General features: G+C 39.4%; 1 protein-coding gene across 1 annotated transcript in view; it reads right to left on the bottom strand.

The window, feature by feature from the left end:
* The window catches only part of ACVR2A (activin A receptor, type IIA), a 30,485-nt gene extending 11,864 nt beyond the window's left edge, over nt 1–18,621 (bottom strand). Inside the window, exons 1-3 of the mRNA XM_009886351.1 lie at nt 18,419–18,621; nt 16,037–16,146; nt 14,491–14,645 (exon numbers count right to left, since the gene is read on the bottom strand). Coding sequence (XP_009884653.1) covers nt 14,491–14,645; nt 16,037–16,085 — 204 coding nt within the window. The 5' untranslated portion in view covers nt 16,086–16,146; nt 18,419–18,621. The remainder of the gene's footprint in view (nt 1–14,490; nt 14,646–16,036; nt 16,147–18,418) is intronic.
* Nucleotides 18,622–22,825: the final 4,204 nt, after the last annotated feature.

Here is a 22,825-nt window from a genome sequence, read left to right as displayed (position 1 = left end):
CTGCTCCCAGCTTCTCCTAACGTAGATTGCCAACACGTTACTGGAATGCGAGTACTTGGCTGTAGCCCAGCAATAGAACTGGAATTAAATTTAAGATACTACCTTGCAGTATTTGTACTTTACTGAGGGGCAGCCCAACAATTCCTTCACAACTATGACAGCACAGGCTGGGAAATACACCTGCACGTGAGACAGCGCTTCACGCAGCTTCTGCATCCATCTAACCACCGATCTTACTACAGATTTGAACAATTTCCCTTTCTGGGAAAGAAAATGTGACAGCTTATTGGATATCTTGTATTTTATACTTTCTACCTCTCTTACATATTCTGTATCACACACGTCATCTGGATATAACAAGTAGATTTTCAACTTTATTGCCAAAGATGCGCTTGTTTCTGGGCTGCCCTCTTCTCCCCAATCTACCGTGTTAGATTAGCCTATGTAAGCTTCTTCCCTACCGCACACAAACGCAGCAGAGCCACTTATGTACCCCTCTGCATCCGAGAACATTACCCTATGCACAGAACCCCAGAAACACCACCTCTTCTGTCTGATCCCCGTTTTCCGCAGTAAAGTTGTGCTGTGTAGTGGTCACCAAGCAGAATTAGCAATACTGTCACCACGACCTACCGCTCCGCCTTTCCTTCCGCACTCTCCCCCAAATTAATTTAAACCACAGTTTGTTCCTCAGTCCAAATAACTCCAGAGAATGGCAAACGTCAGTGGCAGTGGTGACAGGGTGGGGGCACAGCTGGGACGAGGGCGAAGGGCTGCTTTTAGTGGCAGTGGGGGTCTACAGAGACCACAAAATTGTACCACACGCCTCCATATTACATATTAAGGAAAAAAACCATCCAAATGAAAGGTAGGCATCACTTTTAAATGATATCCACCCCAAGAATAAAATGAAAAAACCCCTAATGTCTACTGTTCAAAAAAGCCTCCAAAAGGTACGCTCGGCATCCCTACTTCCCCAGTCACAGCTGTAATGCTGTTTTAAGGAGAAAGAATGAAAAACCCTGGAGTGGTTGCTTCCACGGAACAAATGAGAGTACTCAATAGTTAAGTATTTGAGCACTTCAGTGAGCAACATAAAAATCTTGTGCATGTTAAAGACACATGTGCCGAACGACCGTGGTTTTAAGTATACTTTACTATTGTGAGAATGGAGACAAGCGCTTCTGTATCCAACACAAGTTTTGAGTAGTTTAAGCGCAGGATAAATAACTATTCTCTTGTTTCTTATTAAGCAACAAATCCATCCTTCAAAAAGAACAAGATTCGGAGAGAAACAGCTTTATGGCATTTTTCAGAAACTGTAACCTAATTCCACAAATGAATAACTAAGACAAAATATGTCTGAAATTCAAATTACAATACTATCCTTGAAAAAGTATGAAACCCTTTTGCGAATGACAGTGATAGATGCCTAAAGTTGTTACACCAAAACTTCTGGGTTTAAACTGGACAAACAACAATGGAAAAAAAAAAATGAAGTTTAAGAGTTACGTTTTCCCTCCCGTGCTGCCTTTCATTCAATGCCAAAGCCCTTCAGGAGTATTTCAGGCACCAGGGAACTCACCGTCCTCAATTTGTAACAGTTACAGGTGAAACTAGAAACAAGATGCCCAAATTTACTCACAAAAGCCTACGTGTAAACAAACCCTGTGATTTTTAAGAATCCTGAGCACTGTGCAGCATCTGGCGATTTAACATCATGCAATCAGACAAGTTTTTAAGTTTTTGAACCTAGCGACATGCCTGAATTAAAAGAACAATTTGTGGGAAGTAAACCCAAATCTCACTTTGCTGTAGTGGCTAGAACATCTCCCTTTCCACTCCACCCCCTCCACCCAAACAAACTGTCGGGATTTTGAAGCACACTGACCACTTGATACTTCTCAAAGACGTGATGAAAAAAAACCAACAGACAGCATCTATCACCAGAGAGAAGGCAGCAACTCCGCAATAAGAACCGGCCAGTGACAACTCATGCTTCTGACTTTCACATTAGACCACAATACCCGAATTTTGTATTTCCTAGAAAATCCTGGCATTTCCAAATGACTTCCCACTACCTTATATAGCAGCCTCCTGTGGTTCCCTGCACATTTCCCTTTCGTGTTAAAACACATCTATGAAGTCAAAACTTCCGGCGTTCTTATGAAGCAGCAACACACACCCACACACACAACTCAAAACAAATCCTGATTTAAAACGGAAAGTATAATTGCCTTCTGGTAACATAACTAAAAAGAATAGTTTTCCAGGTTTTTTTTCTATGATTTTTTTTTTTTCTTTCTAAACAACTTTGTTAAAATCAACAGGCATTTACTCTAAAACTACAGGTACTATTTTTATACAGAAACATTCCTTGACAATATTTTCAACTTGCTCTACTTCTAAGCAAAAAATGTTTAACGTGCCACAGGCATAATTATTTTTGTGCGGCTTTTAAAAATCATCTCTGTGGCGCCAAGGACGATGATATAATGCGAGCAAAGATATAATGTGGATATATTAGTCTAACAGCTTGCCACAGCTGTTAAAATATAAGGGCCTAATTTCCCGTTCCCGAGCTTTCCCTGTCCCTTCCCTTGGACTGATTCTGGCACTTGTTTGACCACACAGCAAATCAGGGCAATATGCCAGACTGCCAGAAAGCTTTTATTTTTAAAATCGTGTTCGTTTTCTGATAATTTAGCAAATTGAAACAGTTTGCAGCAAGGTTCATGATAACACAAAAAGCACGGCAAGGCAGAGGGAAGCCGGGCTCTCTCCTTTGGGAGCATTGGGCCACCGGCCCGTGTGACTTCGTCCCAAGAACTCCACCTTCTCAGAGACAGGCTCCGTCCTAGCCCCGGGGCAGTAAGAATCACAGAATGGTTTGGGTTGGAAGGGACCTTGAAGACCATCCAGTGCCACCCCCTGCCCTGGGCAGGGACACCTCCCACCAGCCCAGGTGGCTCCAAGCCCCGTCCAACCTGGCCTTGAACACCTCCAGGGATGGGGCAGCCACAGCTTCTCGGGGCAACCTGCCCCAGGGGCTCACCCCCCGCACAGGCAAGAATGTCTTCCTCATATCTCATCTAAATCTCCCCTCTTCCAGTTTGGAGCCATTTCCCCTCTTCCTATCACTCCATGCCCCAGTAAAACGTCCCTCTCCAGCTCTCCTGTAGCCCCTTTAGGCACTGGAAGGCCACAGTAAGGTCTCCCCAGAGCCTTCTCTTCTCCAGGCTGAACAGCCCCAACTCTCTCAGCCTGTCCTGCTAGAGGCAGCAGAACACTCCTGCTGCACAATGATCTACTGCCAGATAAAAGGAGAAGCAGCTAAGAACTACGTGAACCAACTGGGTCATACGATGCATAATGCTCAGACAAGTCTTCCTACAGCTCAGAACCACTGATCCTTAAAACCCTAAGCTTGGGTCGTACGTTGATCTGAAAATCAGGGACATCTAGTTATCTTGTACACAGTAAGGTTTTCAAATCTCACACAGGGCTTTTTGGTTCCGATTTTTATAGCTGGGAGTTGGGAGTCAGCTGTCAGGTAGTGTGTACTAGTCGTACCAGAAAAAGAACAGAGGGAATAATATTCATTAAAGAAAGGTAACTTCCAGAAATAGGTTTCCTTAAGCGTCTTCCAGAATGATTCTCAGATCAGAGAGAAGCTTAACAAACATAAAACTACAAATCCATTAAAAATATGACCAACTGAACAGATTGTTGAAGGACCTGCCCCACCACAGTCTGTCAGCACTTGAGTTTATCTCCAGTCACGTCTCTCGTATGGCGACGGAATCAGGTGATTCATCATGTACAAAGGCAAAAAAAAGACCAATTATCTAAACGGGGTTGTACACAGACGCACTTCTCTTTCCTGACTCCAAAATATAAACAAGTTCTCAAACTTCCAGAGCGCACGCAAGTTTTCTTTGTTAAGTGGTGCGATATTTCCGCTTGGTTACATTTACTCTACAGCTTATATTGTGGATACAGTTGAGAAGGTCTCACTGAAAGACTCTGATGACTACCTTGGGTGTTTCCTCCCCCTCTAGTTTAGGGCTGGTTCATTTTCAACCAGATGATCTATAAAGTAAAGACTCAAATACAGTAAAAGGAGTCAGAATTCTTAAATTTTGCAATTATTCTAAAATTGACTCCGTTATTTGTATCAAACTACATTTCTTTTAAATGGCAGCAATTTTTCTCTTTTTCACCTCTATTTTATTCTACATTGCAAACATATTCCCCAAAGAAACATAAACAAAGTAGTTACTTGTAGGCAGGATACTTCAGCTGCTTCCCTAACTGAAATCATGTCATTTGAAGGAAAACAGTAATACAAAAAGAAGGAACTCTGATACACCTTTTACAGATGCAAGATACCCAGGAAAATATTTAAATGGCATCATTCTATTTCTTTCTAAATTACATTTACAAGACATTTCAGCTATTAATTAGAGACCTATAGAGACAACGGAAATGGAGCATTCATATTGCAACTCAAATGTTGACTTTTTAAATATTCAATGTAAAAGCCTAGCAATAACAACCAAGTTTCTGAATTAACAGCTTTCAGTTACTTATAGTCAGGTAATCTGTTTCTCCGAGCTCCTGAATCACACCAAAACCCATCACATCACTCAGAATCACAACACGAAGACCACACAGCTCAAATAGTTACAGGTGTTTCACAGGCAGGAGATGACAAAGAGAGAGGCAGAGACAGGACAGAAGTGGGCAGGACGTGCCGTTTGCTTCCCAGACAACCCAGTACAGCGCCAGGGACGGTCCCCACAGGCTGGACCGCTCCCACCATAAACGCTGCGCCGGCAGAGCCCTCGCCACCGCACACAGGTGGAAGCGACACAACCGAGCTCATCGACAGATGAAGAACCACAGACTGACTATGCCTGCTGTGTTTCATTATCCATCCCTGCAGACGTTTAACTCGATAGCCTGACAAACTATAGTAAATGTTAAGAAAGCTACGAACAGCAGACTAAATCTGTGCTTTTAAACCCCGCATGCTTACAAATTTCTCATCCAAAATACTGAAAGAACGTAATTCATCCCAAAATAACTTCTTACACATCCACAGAAAGTTCCATAATCATGAACAAACATCAATGCATCTTACCTCAATCATTATATGAAAGGCGTGCTTGTAGAGAGGGGAAAAAACACAGGCAAAAGAAATTACTATTTATAGCAAGAATGGGATGAAAAAACAGCTTATAAGAAAAGAGACAAAATTATTTTTTTGCGAATTAACAACAAAAATATTCATGGGGATAGCAATACTTTCTTGTACTAATAGCAGGTCATTTCAAATAAAAGTCCATCATTGACATGTTAGCAAAGAAAAATGGGCAAAAATAATTATCGTACAGACCTTTAGCTGAATTGATCTTGTAATTAAAACCAGAATTGCCCATTATAGGTGTATTAACAGTCATCTTGCTACAAAACAGTATGTAAACACGTGCAGAAAATTAAGCATCTATACAAACACAAGTTATGCAAACTTGTTTCTGGTTATGCTCACAACTGTACAGCAGAGGGCAGCCTTGTACTTCTTAAAATTCACTGCAATTAGCTGTGGAAAATGAAAACTTTTTAATGTCTAAGTTATAACTAAACCTTTTTAAACAATTAGATCATCATATATTAGGTCTACATTACTATATTTAATCAATATACCTGGCAATGCTAGAGGTGTAACTAGAACAAGTGAACTTGGAAACACTATATCTACCATATATAAAGGGAGATTACAACATTAAAGATTCTTTCAAACAAATCACATGAGTTTACAGGCTGTGGAATGAAATCCATTATAAAAACCTAAGTCCCAGAACACTGTTACTGAAACTTAGAAACCCATTTTAATGACACAAGCTTGTTTGTGCTACCTTAATCTCTTTTTTTATTGAGCAATCTCATTGCCACTCAAGCAGAGAAGCGCTGAGACACCTTTGTTCCTCCTCCTGTACTTTTGCCACGGCCATTTTCTTCGTCCTTTATAATTTGGTCAGACAGATGTTGCAAGAGCATGAAATTCAAACACTTAAAAGTATTCAGCTGCCACGTAACAGCAATCATCCTTTTCTTCACCCTTTGTCTTTACACTCTTAGGATACTACGAAGCACAGGGCCAACAAGAGGCTTTTCTCTGCGCTTGGAAACCGTCTAGCACACACTTAGCATTATCTAAATAATTAATAATAGAAGGGCTAAAGTATTTCTTGGAGGCTAGATTAGTTGGGAGTCAGATTTATAAATACTGTAGTAGAGCTTGCTGCCACCGATGGAGCACTCGAGAACGCTGGAGCCCAACAGGATCACTCCTCTCACCGTCGGTCAGCAGACCACCGGAGATGAGGATAACCTCCACACCCAGAGTCTGGAGCAGGTTCTTGCAGGACTTGTAAAGCCTGTAACTATTTTGGGGCACTTCCTAAGGAAAAAAAGCCCCCCCACCCCAAAAAAAACCAAACAAAAAACCAAACCAAAAAACCACCACCTTAAACTGGTTTTCAGAGTAGCTGATCATCTTCACCTTCAAATCTCCACGAGCTGGTGGCTCCACGAGAACAACAGCTCTTCCACATATACTTAGGAAAACTGCAAGTAAGCTTCTACAGCACCAACTCCACAAACCACGAGCAAAGTTCCTGGAAGAACTTCCTCCTCCAAGCCCCTCATATTCCTCCACCAGGAACAGCAGCGAAGCAAAATAAAAGTATTACTCAACCTGTGACGCCGATAGGGAACGGCTACTGAACAGAGTAATAGAAATATCTGTGTGCTCGTGTTTCCACTAACTCAAGCAGTCAAAGAACAGACAGTAACTCTTAAAAAAATTAAAAAGCATTGTTTTTATGAAACAGGTACTCAAAAAACTTCTTTCCTGTGGCCATAAAAAAATTTATTAGTCATTTTTTCAGGCCTTTTTGCTATTACAGTTCTCCAGCTCCTGAGAATTATGTAAATTCCTCAAATAAGGAGGAAAAAACCCCAAACACAAATCCAATCTTTTTGCTCTTACCATAGTGAGAAACAGCAAACGCAAAACTCTGAGAAGAGTCCTCTCCCATGCCTCTCGCTATACTCTTAAGGGGATCAGCTTCCCCCAAACACTAATGAATTAGACATGCATGAAAATTTTCAGAGAGGTTTATGCACATCACAGGCCTTCTGATTTTAAAATCATCGTCCTTCCCTTCAGCCTACAGGCCCCCACCTCAGACTTCATTAGAAATGGAAGTAGCATCAGTTTAAACAATATCAGGCTATTACAGAAATGCAGGTTTCTTTTTTCAGGAAATAATACAACTCTAAAAATTGGGAACAATTAACCCCCCCCCCCGCCAAATAGCTATTATGTACACGCAAGTGTTTATAAACACACCAGCTTCCTATTTATACTGCCCAAGAGCTAATTTAAAGGTTTTATCAGGGATTAGGGAAATGTTTGCAGTATTTGTAACCCATCAGACCAAAAAAACCCAAGCAGTGTGGTCTCTTCCAAAATGTGGGCTATCCACAACCCTGTTTTGAACTTCAAACGCGTCACAAAAACCTTTATAAACACAGTGTTCTAAAGAAATGCAAATTGCTGTATTGCAAATTTGTTGCACCGATTCCTTCATTGTTCCCAACTAGTACCCTAAATACGACATCTGCGTATTCACCCACAGTCCCTCAATCTCTTTGGAGAATATAAGGTAAAATGAATTACTTCTGTCTACCTTGGGAAATGTGTAATTCTCATCCATTTAGTGATGTAAAACATTACGTGAAAAAAGCCAATGTAAAACATTCAGGAGAGCATATCTGAGGATATGCAGCAAACTGGACTTTATTATGGAAAATGATTAAAAAGCTCCTGAAGGTAGAGTACCCGACTGCAAACTTCAGAGATCAGTATTTCAGCCTTCCTTCGATTGTTCCAAAGCACTAAGACTGTAATCTAAATGTGGTCTCGATAATGTAGACTATTTTGAATATTACTGTTTACAAGGAATGAACAGCAGCGAGAAATTCTTCAAGGTAAATTAAATATAGCGCTGCAAAAGCCTTCAGCGTCTCATCACTTGTTAAATGCGTATATGCCAAGTTAACATTTAGGAGACTAAGATGCAAAGTACTGCCTACATGCAGCCTTACCAGCTGGGATACACACCGCCTTGCTCCAGCCTCTCGGACCCACTCCGCACAGACCTACTCCTAAAAACTAACCCAACTTTTTACTAAGCCAGGAATAAGGTACAGTACTGAAAACATACAGTTCGTAAGACAATGCTGCTTGAATCAATGCCAAAAGCACAAAGTAACTCGAAGTTCACTACAGAAATACATTTGAAACTTTTTAAAATTTTAATTGTACTTTAATTATCAGGTTTCCTTTAGGCTGCCATTCAGGGTAAGATACATTTAGTCTGCATTTCTATTTTCTTACCTCTTGAAGATTAAACAAAAAAAAAAAGCCGCATTTATTGTTTATTTAAATGGAGATAGCTCATTCTGAAAGCAAATTGAGAATTCGGGAAAGTAATTTAAAATTTTTTCTTTCTTTAAGAGCTCTGAAGATTTAGAACCAAAGGTCTGGTGCCTGGTTGTATACTGAGCACTGGAAAAGCAAGCATCACTTTATGCATTTGGTTTTCAATTATTTGTCATACAAATTCTTCCCTCTGTTAAAGACTTTAAGGAACTACTTACATTGTAATAGCCCATGAATTTAAAAAAAAAACCCAAAACAACCAAGACAGTTCCAAACTATTTACCTACTACACATTAAGGACTCCTTATCTGTAATAACTTTCCTACTGCACTCTCACAGTATCCCTGTACTTGTGGTCTCCCCCTCCCCCCCTTTAAATAACCATATCGTGGTTGCGCCTGACAGTGCCACAATCTAAGGATAACATGAAATCTTTCTCCTGTGTCATTCTAGCTATTGATCGGAATCAATTATAGAAGTTCTTATCAGTCCTGAAGATATGAAATGCAGCATATGAGAATGTGAGATCATGCACACATCTAGCAGGCCAAATCCTGAGATCACTCAGCTATTCCTTTTTAACACCAACATTGTCACTCATTATATGTTACTCATTCATTAACCACTGATACGTACCCAGCCTTAACTCCTTCCTAGCTAGCCACAAGCTCTATCTCTTTTTTTTTTTTTTTTCTTTTAATTCTTCCTCCTTCTGAGCTCCAGCTTTTCTTGGTTGATCAATCTCTTTTCCCATTTCATACAGACACCTGGCTTCTCATCCATACATTTTTTCAAGTAGCTATAAATCTTCCCAGGTTTGGAATAAGTCCTTGTGAAAACACCTCTCCCTTTCTTACTCTTCATTTTTCAGGTGTTAAAATGTTTCTATTAAAATATCTGTACCAACGAGAAAAATGTGGCAGACAAAAATGGAAAAAACCTGAACACTTGACTTAATCTCTTCATTCTTCTTCAGCAACGAATTGTAATGTTCCTAGTGTGGCAAAGGGATACAGATTATTGCAGAACTTTTAAATGCACCAGGCAGATTATTAGATGTGCTGGAACTTGATTTGGAGATTAAAAACAATAAATGGAAATATTTTCCAATGACAACTATAAAAAATTCCCCATTACCAACTACTTTCATGGTTTTTTTTTTGAAAACAAACCATTCAACTTACGCACACACACTCACCAAACTCCTTGGCACAGGACTGGTGGCCAAGACCACATGTCTGAGGTCAAAAATCGCAGCAAAGAGCACTGCTTGTTTCATTATATGTTATTTTCCTATTAGTTTCCCACACAGAATTTGTTGTTCCAGTGCTATACGTGCAGTCGGACCTGCAGAAAGTAGTTCGGAGTATGCCCTGCACGTATCACTGCTAGAGACTTTTCTCCTTCATCATTATTCACCTCACATTATGTGATACTGTTTTTAATTCTAATTTCTTACAGACCACTAAAATATCAAAACCATGACATAGCTCCAAAGACCTATTCATACTTGGGTGTCTTCAGGAAGAGATACACTGAAGAATGACTATCATGGTATGGCAGGGAAGGTAGATGTACCAAAATTGCCATCAACCACAATCACAGTGGGTTTTGATGCTGAAAAAACTTTTGAGACCAAAGGGACAATCAGATCAATCTCTCTTTACATTGGATATATGTGCGCTAATTATTCTTAATTCTTGGTTCACGTAGCACACGACTTTGAAGACATCGGATGCTCTCCGTCTATATAGGACCAGTGAGGTTCATCCATACAGGGTGAAATAAACCCCAAAAATGACGCACACAGAAGATTATTGTGCTCAATATAGAGAATATGGGCTGAAAAGCTTCAACGAAGTGATACATAGGATGTTAAAAGCAGAAGATGTAGTCATATTTTTCAACTATGTAACACTGCTCTCTGGGAAGGGAAAGAAATGGTAATTCCTAGCAACTGAGCTTGGCATTACGGACACTCTAATAGACAGGATCTGTCCATTCCAAGTTTTTAAATTTCTGGTAGTGCCAAAGAGGCCTAGGTCAGGGCTTCCTTGTGCTTAGTGTTGAAAAACATGAAGCATCTTCGACCCAAGTAAATTTCAAACATCTCAGGATAAAGCACAAAAATAGGTTATGAAGAAAAATGACATTATGTGAATCTGTAAAGCTTTTTTCGACCCTCTCAACATATGACTCTTATTTTTAAAAACAACACAAAACAAAAAAAGCAACTCTGCGATCCAATAAGATATTCATAACTCAGGCACTCAACAAAAAGTACAAGAGGTTGATCTCTCTTTGCACAGTATGGATGTAAAATGTTGGGAGCCACAGCTCTGTGAACTGATAAAAACCAAAAGTGTTACTTGTGTCAGTTATGCTATAAAATAGGTTATGGTCTCATCTATAGGATGACAGAGTGGTAACACCACAGTTGTAATTAGCATTGACTGACAACGCTGGCCCAAGCTCAAGAGATGTAAAAAATAAATGAGCATAACATATCAACTCCCTGCCATCCGCATTCATAGTTCTACCAGGAATATTAGTAGGATGCTGTGGGGAAATTGAAGCTACACCTAATCTGAGAGCGAAAGCCTTTGTCCGCAAAGACGGTAGAGTTCTTCAGTGTCCCTGGTGCTCGTCAGCGAAAATTAACCAGGTGAGAGTAACTCTTTTTTATGTAAAAATACACAAATTCAAATATTAAAAATACTAATACATTCTTTTTGTGAACTTGATCAGACATATGAATATGTTTGCTGCACAATTACATCAAATATAAATAAGAAAATGAAATAGTCCTTTCAAACTGTTTTACATAAACACATATGTCTTTAGCAAACTTACATTTGTTAATAACTCATTAAGAATTTAAAGAGTGACAGACTTTATAAAATCTGACAGCTTTAACGAGATAGCACCCCGCACAATGAAGCGAGGCGTACAGTTAACGGCACAACCCGGCGACAAAGCAGTAGGTAAGCCCAGACCAACGGCAGCGGCGGGAGCGGGGACGGGTCCCTGCGCTGGCAGCGGCACCGGGGAGCACACAGCGCTGCCCCGGCCACGCGCCGCAGGACCCGCTGAGCACTGCCGACTCCGACACCGGCAAGGAGCATCTCAGCAGATCCCTACTCTAGTGACCCCCCCCTCACCTCTACCCAAATACCTGAAAGAAATGAGAATGAAACACGTAAGGAGCAAACAAAAATATCTACTGCTTTCCAGTCTTAAACCGAACATATAAAATTATTCTGCTACATGAAATTTTAAAATAATTACCTGTACATTCAAAGGGAATATAATGTTAAATTAATCCACATAGCTGTGAAGGGAGCTCAGTTTGTGTAGCAACTGCCCGAGACGTGCACAGACCCTGAAACAATTTTACTTTCAAAAGAAAAACGAAGTTGTTTGTATTTTCTCAGATGTTTGTCCTTTATATTTCACTGCAGGTTCAACAGTTTCTTCTAGCATATTTCTTCCCTTTTCTTGAAATATTCCAAACAACTTCTTTCCCTTTAGCTCTCTGATTTATTTACTTATACCTTCTCCTCATTCCTTCAAAACGTCTCGTTCTTCAGTGTTTCCTCATTGTTATCTTTTGCTTATTCCTTATCTATCCTTTAATTTCTACAGAAAGATAGACTAGTAGCAGGGCGTACTGCACCTAAGTACTCCCACTGCCCACCTGGAACAAACCCAATAACATGAGATAACCTTTACCTGCATCTCCTACGGAGAAATCCCTGCTTTCTAGTGACTATCTGCTATACATCTGACCTATCCATTCTACCATTTGCTACGGTCAGATTTCGAAAAGAAGCCACTCGGCTACAAACTCTACTCATGCCCTAATTATTAAATGCAATATGAATATTTAATATATTAATTGCATAAATATTTAAATGTTTGTTTTGTGGTTATAAAATTACTAATACTTTTCCCTCTCTTCCTGCTTCCTCTGCCTCCTGCTCAAATCAGCTCTAATCAAATTTAAAGTGGGAAATACTGCTCGGCTGCATATGGGAGAATATTTATACATTCTATTTCCATAATAATTTCATTTTGTTTTTCAGGTAGAAGTAGCTTTTCCTGACTTTCCACATCAAACCTTAATGCCTATTCACCACAAGATAAGAAAATGTTATTACACCATAACTAGCTCAAGCACCAACATATACTTATCCCAACAGATACAATCTGAGCATTAACAAAACAGGTTATTACCCTATTTATTAAAAATTTATGACGTGTCCACTCCTGTACCAAACATAAACCATGTAAGAAAAGAACTGCAATAAGAGGAGGACGAATATCAAAATTCAAGTTCTTGACACCTCACAAGTGTTCAAGATTTGCTTGCTTTTCTATCACTTCATCCATTACTTATTTAATTTCTTTAAGTCTAGGAAGGAAATCACATGCTGAAATTATTCCCACAACTAGCAGTTACGAGTTTGATCTTACAGGGAAGATGACTAGGTTGATGTAAAGTCCCAAATACATAAAAATTGAAACGGCTGAAATAATTATGCTAACAGATTGCATGAAGTTTGAGGATCTGCAATACTTTCTGCAAGGACAGGAAACATACTTTTTTCCTCTAAATTATGTTCTTTGCATTTGGCAAGAACATATGCCCACTGCCTCCCCCCAAATTTTTCTTATCTATTACTATGAAACTGAAACCAAAATGATTTTATTTATCAACCACAGGCAACAATGCTTCCTGGAGCACCCCGCAGTCAAGCAGTAACACTGTACGTATCACAAAAGCTGGCAGTACGGAGCAAACGCATATCAATCCTTTTAAAATGCAACCCTACAAAAAATAACAAGTGTTTTATTTTTATTTAATCGTAAATAGCATCAGCATACCGTCATTGTATGAGAGGCAGCGTATTCAGAGCGGTCACTGCACTGAGTTAGGGAGCTTAGAGTCAATTCCTACCGCAAAATCCAAGTGCTGGGGACCGTGGGCAAGTCCCATCTCTCTCCGTTTCCACTACCGCATTTTGCTCATCTGTCCTACCTTGGTCTGAAGAACTTGTCCCCTTAACTCTTTTCATAAAGGCCTTCTAATCTCAATTAAATCTCTAGACATAACTGAAGGAAGAGGAATTCTAGTATTAATATTAATTACACCTAGAGAATCAGCTGGAGCATAACAGCAGCAGGAACTACGCACACACAGCCAAAAAAAGTTTGTTTTGATGCAGCACAGGCAGTTTACATTTCAAATTTGGAGACCACAACCTCATAATATTTTCTAAGTAAAACACAAACACTACTAAAACTGAAACATTTTAAGACAAAACACAAAATATATAAACAAGGAAGAGGAAAAAGATGACAGGAATCAGAGTAGGGCCCCGAGCTGAGCGGAGCTATGGTACTATGCTTCAACTGAAGATTTTCTTTATGTTCCCTTTAACTGATACCTGTGTCCCAGTTCCACGCTTTTTTTAAGTAGCTAAGCTTCTACTAGTTACTATTTTCTATTCACTGCAAATTGCCGTTATGAATTAGTGCGTCTCCTTCATTTTTAAGCTGAGTATTACATAAGGCTCAACCGTAAGGACCTGAGTGCAGCCATACACGCCTTTGAGACAAGCGGTCCTTTCAACCACCGGGGAGTACCCACCTCCCACCACCGTCCAGCAATACTGCCTCTTCACCATCTGAAGTTTTGTTGTTTAGTTTTTCTCCTCCCAAACACACAGATGTGTAGAAACATGAAGTAGTTGCTTATACATTCATTAAATACCAATTAATTAAAGGAGATATGGCTGTTGAAGTAAAGCTTAACTTTCTGCTTTTGTGGCTAGCGAGCGTTAGCACCTCTAAACCAGGAAAGTAACAGAAGACTTCAGCCACGTGACAGATGCACGCTCCTTTCTCTCCTCTCCTCCTCACAAAATGGTTTTACCATTCAAAAAAACCAAAATCATAACGCAGCCACTTACTTGGGTTGGAACGAGTACTGGAGGATACGCTAGCTTGTGATGTCTGTACATCCAGAACGAAAAGAGGACAATCACTGCAATTCCCATTATAGGCACCAATGAATAAAGCAAGGTATTGAACAGAGGTGGCTTCGGTGTAACGGGATTAGAAGTTGCTGAAGGGAAAAAAAAAAAGGACACAGCTTTTAAGAAACAAAAATCATCCAGTGTTTGAAGTGTCTAGCATCCCAATTTCTTAAAAATTCTTGCCATCAACACAACAGGCTAACAATACTTGATTACGTAGCGTACTCCAACAGAAACAGACAGGTATTTAAAAGGCAGCCTTTTGGAAAGCACAGAAATAACTCAGCTTCCCAGATTTACACATCAGCCCATCCAACTTCTTTGTCCTTCTAAGTTCTGCCTATCTACAGAGTGCAAAAGGTGTCTGTTTTTTAAAAAAAGATTGCAAGAATGCCATCACCTAGTGAATGAAAAAAAGAATCAATACGGAGGTTTAGTCTCTGGAATGTATACAATGAGATGTCATTAATAGGTAGAACCGGCCAGAAATAATCTGCACTGTTGATTTGCTGAAAGTATGAGTTCTCCAGCTGAAGACACTCTCGTAGGACCTCCAGAAAGGCCCCAGAGAAGCCCTGCTTCTGAGGCAGCTGGTGCAGGGGCTGCCACAGACCCCCGAGGCAAAAGAGGTTTCACGAGAGTGAAGAAGAATGTCGATTATTGCCTTGGCAGTATCACTGACAAAAATGACAAGAATATCTCTTGGGTCAACAAAGGCTATTTTGATCTCATGGAAAACGTTATTTAATTTCATAAATAACTTCCTCTGGCTTATTTGGTACACAAGACATTAGCTGTTTTCAGTTCAGTTATTAACATTATTCAGTTTTCCAACAAAGATTAGATTCTTGACTGGGAGAAGATACGCAAGAATAATCAAATAATTTTTTAGTTATTGTTTTTTAAAACAATTATTTAAGTCTGGCGATCCGATTTTCTTCGTGACCTGGGAGGAAATTCTTTCCCCCTTTTTAAAGGTCACTGTGTCAATTTACAGAGAAATTCAAAGGTCCAATTAGTTTAAAGAAACAGCAAGAGCATCGTTTCAAGAAGAAGAGCATTCATAGGCTGCTACATGCGTATCGGGATGATAAGGCTTTTAGCCCAATGATTTACAGACACTTACAGAAGCTTAACTATACAATTAAGGGAAGATTTGACAGTAACTTCTGTATCTTAAAACAGCCAATTATTTCAGATTATCCTCCCTTCTCACCCTCAGAAAAGAGCTGAAGTACCTTTTATCAATTGAAATTACTTCTAGTATAGGGACCTTTCAAAACTGAAGAAACGAACTGGCAATTTTCTAAGCTCTTTATGCGAATGCACACAGCGCTCTATCATCCAGGAATCAGAAACCTCCTGGCAGGAAAAACTGACCACAACATTTTGAAAAGTCTTATCTCCTGAACATACACAATATTAAATATTTTTGAACTCTGCTAAGCAGTTCCTTCATAAATGCGTTAGTCTAACTTACGTTGCGTGACCTCCATTTCTGGAAAATAGAAAAAGCGTTCATTACACATGTTGCCTTCACAGCAACAGAAAAACACTTCAGGGCTGTCTTTCTTCTCTATGCAGTCATTCCTATAAAAGATAATAATAAACTTATTAACCTTAAGTTGGGCTTTTTTTTTGTTCAAGAGAAAACATACGCTTATATTTAAAACTTAATGTGAACTTTATTAAATCATCCAGGATCACATCCTACCCAAATAAGAGTTAAATTTGAAGAAAGAAATTAAAACTGTCATTTTATATTGCAATGAAATATCCAAACTGAAACAGCACAGACAAAGTTAAAGAAAACCACCAACAGAAGACTGCAGAACGGTTCACGATCCAGATTTAAACAGGACAAACAGATGATCAAACAGCTAGTGTTTAACTGTAAACCCACAGTACGGGGTTGCATGGGTTGGACATAAGTGAGGAGAACGTTTAAATTTTATATTGTTTTAAGAAAAAAAGAGATGAAATTTCTACAATTTCCCCTGCCTACATTATGTTCAGGGACGGGGCTTATTTCACTTCAGGGCTTGTTCAATGAATTAACTGCAGGAAAGGAGTTCTATTAACAAATAAGCTGAAACTACTCAAGTCAGGAAAGAAAAATAGGCATCGTGCGGGAGACAACTTGACAGCAGACAGAAGAATTGGAAAACCCTGCAGAAATAGTTGAGGCTTTTAAATACAGCTGAAGATTGCCAAGGAAGTTTTGGGATGATCTTCAAAAGTTAGGGTTATTTTATAGACCCAGCTATTAAAATTACACTGTACTCTAACTTCCATAAAACATTTATTCTTTGATGGTCTTAATCTGCTGTTGTTTGGAGTTCATCATACTGTAACTCCCTGTTTAGTAAACCACTCTTCACTCCCACAGATAAGATTTTGTTTAATGGATATTTTAGACAAACAAGGCAGCCTGCATTCTTATGACAAGCTACAGTTAATGAGGTCTAAGAGCCAGACAGATTTTTATCCAGTTTTCAACTATTTCCTTACCGTCCTTCCTGCATTTTATTTCTTCTTTCAATTTCTTTTCTTTGCTCAAGGGAGAATTTCATATTTTTTTTAGCCCCTTCAAAGATACATGTGGAACCAGTGGGATAAAAATGCTATAGAACCTAATTTTATTCGCAAATTGAAACGTTCTGTCCTGACAGTGTAACACTTAGCAAAAATAAACTCAGTTCTGAAATTGTAAATACCCCCACTTCTTCTGCAAGGCTACACCTAAGAATGGATAAAAAAGGAAAAAAAAAGTACTTTCCCATCCTGAGCAACTTACAGTTACTAGATACAAGTAGCAACAAATAAGATTTCTTTAAAATTGTCCATCGCTTTCCAGCATAGATGAATTTCAATCATGCTGTGCAAGCGAGCTTGCAGATGCTTTGCTACTTCTGAGAAAGAGATAAATCAGAACTACTGTTCAACTTCGCTTTAAGCTGTCATTAAAGGAGAAAACATCTTACTATGTGGGGAAACCTAATTTGGTAGAAATGATTATAATGATTTCTTCTACTCATTCAACACTTAAGAAACACAAAAGGAAAAATTTCTAAAATATTGCAAAAAAAGTATTTCTAAATAAATTTTAATGAAGATCTATTATGCATTTATTTTCTTAATTCTTTCCCTTTCCAAACAATAACTGTTTTGGTCAAATAAAGCTTAGTACAGTGCTTCAAAGAACTATAATACCATTTCTTAAGAGAGTCATGACCTTTATTCAGCCAATATCTAACCAACCCCAAGTCCTGCTGTTACTGCTCACGGGTACATGCTAGACCATCTGTTATAAAAAAAAAAGACTAGAATTTTAGAATATTCGATGTCTCTTAGAGCTGCCACTGAGGTGAGCTTTTTAATATATCTGCAAAATACCTCCATGTTTAAGCAAAGAGCAGGTGCAAAGTGTTGACTCCTACTCCAAAGACTTTGGAAAAGTGAACTATAGAATTTTGCATTCTGGTTTCAGTAACTGTATTTGCATAGTTTGGCAATAACATGCCATTAGAAAATCTATTATTAATGGCCTAAAAAAGAGGAAATTAAACACCTGTTTTCTTAATATATAGTAAGCAAATAAGCAAAGGTAAAACGTGCTATTCTGCAAACAAGACAAAGTACTTAGATGAAGTTGGGTCCCTAAATACAGGTAAGTAAACAAGAAAAAAAAAAGCATGTGCGTATGCGTGTGTGCATCTAAAAACAAAACTAATATTCACAAAGTACTGTATGATCATTTGTCTCAAGCACTTTTTGCAGAGGGGAGGATGTATAAATTATGGACAAGCAAAATAGTTTAAAATCACAAATAAATTTAGAATTTATAGGAAAACTCACTTACCTGTCATAGCAATTGATGTCATCTAGCCAGCAACCTTGCTTCACAATTTCAATTGATCCAGAAATATTCTTCCATGTAGCAAAACAGTGTCGTCTTTTATCTTTATCACCATAACAAGGTTCAATACCACTGCGATTTGTTTTATCTTTTTCCCAATTAGCGTTGTAGTAGATACACTCCTGTGTTTCTGATCTGCCAAGTATGGCACCTTTAGGAATGAAAAGTAAATCAAAATTAAACGGTATTCTGAAGGATGAGAAACACGAACAGTCAAAACCAGAACATACTAAAATATCATACACCACTTGCATCAACATGCCCTATCCCCTCTTTTTTTTTTTTAAATAAAGAAAGAACATATTTAAAGTTCACAAGCATTCCAAGTAAGTTTGAAACATAAAAAAAAGATCTCAAACAGTGGCTTGGATTATTTCTTCAAATCTAGAGAAGTAAGTTAAGAATGATTTATGGCAATACTTTTCCCTGAATAGCAGTAACAGAGAAAATTTAAAATACTGAACAGTAAAGATTTAGTTATAATATTAGCCAAGCAAGAAGTTTTAGCTAGTAGGCCTCACTAGAAGGCATTTTTGTCTCTTATCTTGTTACACGTGCCAAAAAGCAGTTAGTACGTCTCAGAAACCTAAACTCAACTAATAAATTCAGTTTAAACCAACAACTTTTCCCCTAGCTTTCATCTGCGACACAGCTTCTTAATAAAAAGCACTGAAGTGTAAGACACGCTACGCTAAAATAGTTATCTTCTATGTCGTTCTGATTTGCCAAGCGAGCAACTGGAATTGAGACCAATAGGTGTGAGGCAACGGTCCCACATCTCCAAGGACAGCGCTGGTTTTTGCTGCGTGGTCCCACCCAGTCAATCGGGGACAACACAAAAGACATTGGGTCTTTGCCGTAGCTCAATAACCAAGTGCTTCCAAATCTCGGGAGGCCCAGGGCCGCCTCTCCCCTTCCCACAGCGGGTGCCCAACGGCCGCAGCGGGGTCAACCACGGTGGCTGCCGTGCAGGTTTCAGGCAATAAAACCCAAGCGGTGCTTGGAGGCCAAAGCACTGACGCGGTCTCTACTAAACACGCTGGTGAACCAGGACAGACTGGCAGAGCAGCTAACCTACCCTGAGATTTTTATTTTTTGCCATCCCAGTATTATTAAAATAAAACTTTCTGAACTTTTTCAATTTAAATTTGTCTTTTAAATTCCAAATGTAATTGATTAATCGATGCCTACTGACAACCTACAGCAAACCCCAGCAAATATTAATAGACTGAGGCACCCCAACGTGGAGCTAACGTCATAGTTTTAATGTGATATAAAGCACCAACCTGGTTTCTGCAAAGGTAAAGGGTTGTTAGGATGCAAAACTACTAACAAAAATACTGGAAGGGAGGAATAACTGGCTTCTACTTCTGTTTTTATCTTGTCAGATACTGCCAAGAGAGTGTCATCAGTCTTCATGCAAGCTTCATCATTTAACATGTATTAAAAAAAGATGGAGAAACAGAGAGATGGAAGAGCTAGAGAGTCAGAGGACTCACTTCAAAAGTGAGGAAGGGTCAGGAGGATGACAAAGCCCGTTTAATTCGCGTGTGCACCCATTGGATATTTTCAAGAGCGACAGGTACATTAGACATCACCCTGAAGATCAGATTTAAACAAAAAAGGTCTTCCATAGCAGGGAGTTTCGTACATATTTATTTGTATCACTCATTACCTCATTATTCACATATATTCACAGTAATTTTGATACACTAGCTACTGCCATACCCACACTTCCCATTCTCCTACAGGAGGGTGTAACGAGCAGAGCAGCTACAACCCTGACTTCTTTTGTGGGATGAAATCTTTCTCACTCAGGCACTCTACCCAACAACTGACAGGAAGGTAATTTTTCTCAGTAAACAGACCCGACCATACAGGGACCCAAAAAAGTTGCACCGCTCAGGGTGACGGAGATTATTTCGAACTGAAAATTGCTGCAGCACTCCTGAAGCGCAGCACTGGACGTCAGAGTGGAGCACGGCACTGACCATACTGGGCATCCCACATGACCACCTTCAGAAACTTTTGACTTTGACGCATTCCCAAAATAGGCAGAGGATGGCTGCTTACGCTTTTTGGGAAAGAGCCTGGATGTTCAATGGGAGAAATGCACTAGCCAGCTGGTAACACTGCGAGATGCAGCATGTTAACTATTATATTCTTTGTGCTGCGATGGCCTGACCTTTACAACTCCCAGCTATGGCAAGAAACAGATGAGGCAACAGATTGAACAATTTGGTTCTGTCAGTGCAATAAAGCAGAAGTCCTGGATTTCTCTCGTACGTGCCATTCCTTTTCTTCTGCTGCCAAGCCTAGCTCTGAAGGACCATAGACAAGCAGAATTTGATAAAATTCAGAAACCACAGTAAAACTAACTTTGCACAAACGTTTTCTTTACACATCTTCTCTATAGTCAAGGTTTCTTATCCATTAATGCTTTGAATCAGTTCAACCTACCCAACCAGCCAGCAATCACACTGTTCGGTTAGTCACTTTGACTGGAGCATCTAACCATAAAACCTTCTCTAGGGGCCGAGCGGACGTTTGCAAGAGGTCTGGTTAGACTAAACTGATGTATGGAGGTACCAGGACAATCCTGGCTTAACCTTCTGAAGCAGAAAAGCAGGAACATGGTGGAATAAAGGGAAGAAGCGAAGGGGAACCACACAAAGAAGGCAGCCCTGAGCCCACCGCACAAAGAAGGCATCTGCTTTCAACCAGCCCTGCCACCCCCTCCGCAGGAGTCACGCTCTTAGAGAAGGGCAGCTGGCATTTACAACAAAAGCAAAATTATTTGGGTCCCAGTTTTGGCGTATTATGTCCATAACAAAACTCCTACACCCATTTTGAGTGCTGACAAGTTGTTTTCATAGGAAATTGTCAGGTCTTCGGGATATCTATTACTCCATCTCAAGAGGCCAAATGCTGCTGTTGAAAGAAGCCATGAGCAAAGCACCGGGAGTATCCTACGGACTGAACATAAAGTCTGACAGCTTCTGAGAGGAAAACACATTGAAAAATGCAAAGAATATTCAAGTATATAATAGAGTTTAGTTTTGGCATGTTAAGACAGATCACATTTAATATATGCTGTTATCATATTGCAGTGAGTGTGCTGCTGTATCACTATACATTTGTGTTCATCAACAACAGCTGCAGTAAGAAAAGAAACCCAACATTTGCTACTGAACTTCTGAACTGCTGTTAATACAGGATACACTGTAATTGTTAGCAGCACAGTAAGCAATTCTATTAGTGTACATGTGCAGTCTGGAAAACCTCACCTCAGTAGGAATCTGAAGGACTAGCTGCCATTTTTTCAAGAAGAAAACTTCTTGAAAAAAGAAAGCTTCTTGAAAAAAGAAGAAAGCTACAAGAATGCCTGAAAAAAAAAAATTCTAGCCAGTTTTTTTTTTAACTAAAGAAACAGGCAAACAATGAAATCTATGCATAGCTAATAAGAAGGACTATAGTGACATAGCCCTAATTTAGAAAGGGATTACTGGCAAAAGACACTGGGTGAAATATGAATTCTCTATTACATATAGCACTACATTACACCCAGAGGAGAAGAGAGAGATATAAACTTCTGGGAGTTTATCATCTAGCTAGTAAACCTGAAACTAAGCAACACAACCCTACTGGTCTGTAATGCAGTAATGGTTTAGTGACATTTTTAATAAAAAGTCTGAAACGTGGTCATTTTCTGAGAAGACTTCAAGACAGACACATACCCTGCCATGTCCTACTCCCATCCCCACATACTGGTTTTGCAGCGGACTTGGTGGGAGACACCGTGTGAAGACACAAAGGCTTCCAGGCAAAGGGAAGATGAATCTGTGGTTCCTTGCTGGTTTATGAAATGTAGCAAAGTTTTTAAGCTGAAGTCATGAAAACTGGTGAAAAGGCTACAAAGATTAGTTTGATGGTGCTGAGATCTAAAACATCAGTGGGGGAAAAAAAATCCCCAAGTCTTCTGAAAGCCAGTCTGTGTATGTAGATTGCTCTGACGGGTGCTCCAAACGTGCACCTAACACATCCTGAACTAGAAGGGAACTAAAATTTAAATTTCAAACTTATTTGTTATGTCTTCCAGCATTAGACAGAACTACAGACTTCTTTTCCATCCAGAATGTTTCCGAGATGTACCTACTCAAGCCTGAGGTGCAAATGGCAACACTGAAGTCTGGAAAGAGTAATCGCATCTGTATTTCACAGCTGCAAAACCAATCCAGACAAGTCCATTATGCTGTACTTGAACTTGATTCTATCATAAGCACTAATGCAGTATTGGCAAGGGTTTATATGCAGGAATACTCATGTGATAGAAAAGGACTTTTTTTTTTT

Source organism: Charadrius vociferus, unplaced genomic scaffold (genome assembly GCF_000708025.1).
Source record: "Charadrius vociferus isolate BGI_N301 unplaced genomic scaffold, ASM70802v2 scaffold35, whole genome shotgun sequence".
NCBI lineage: Eukaryota > Metazoa > Chordata > Aves > Charadriiformes > Charadriidae > Charadrius > Charadrius vociferus.
The sequence above is the reverse complement of the archived record's forward strand: the minus strand, read 5'-3'. Positions and strand labels throughout refer to the sequence as shown.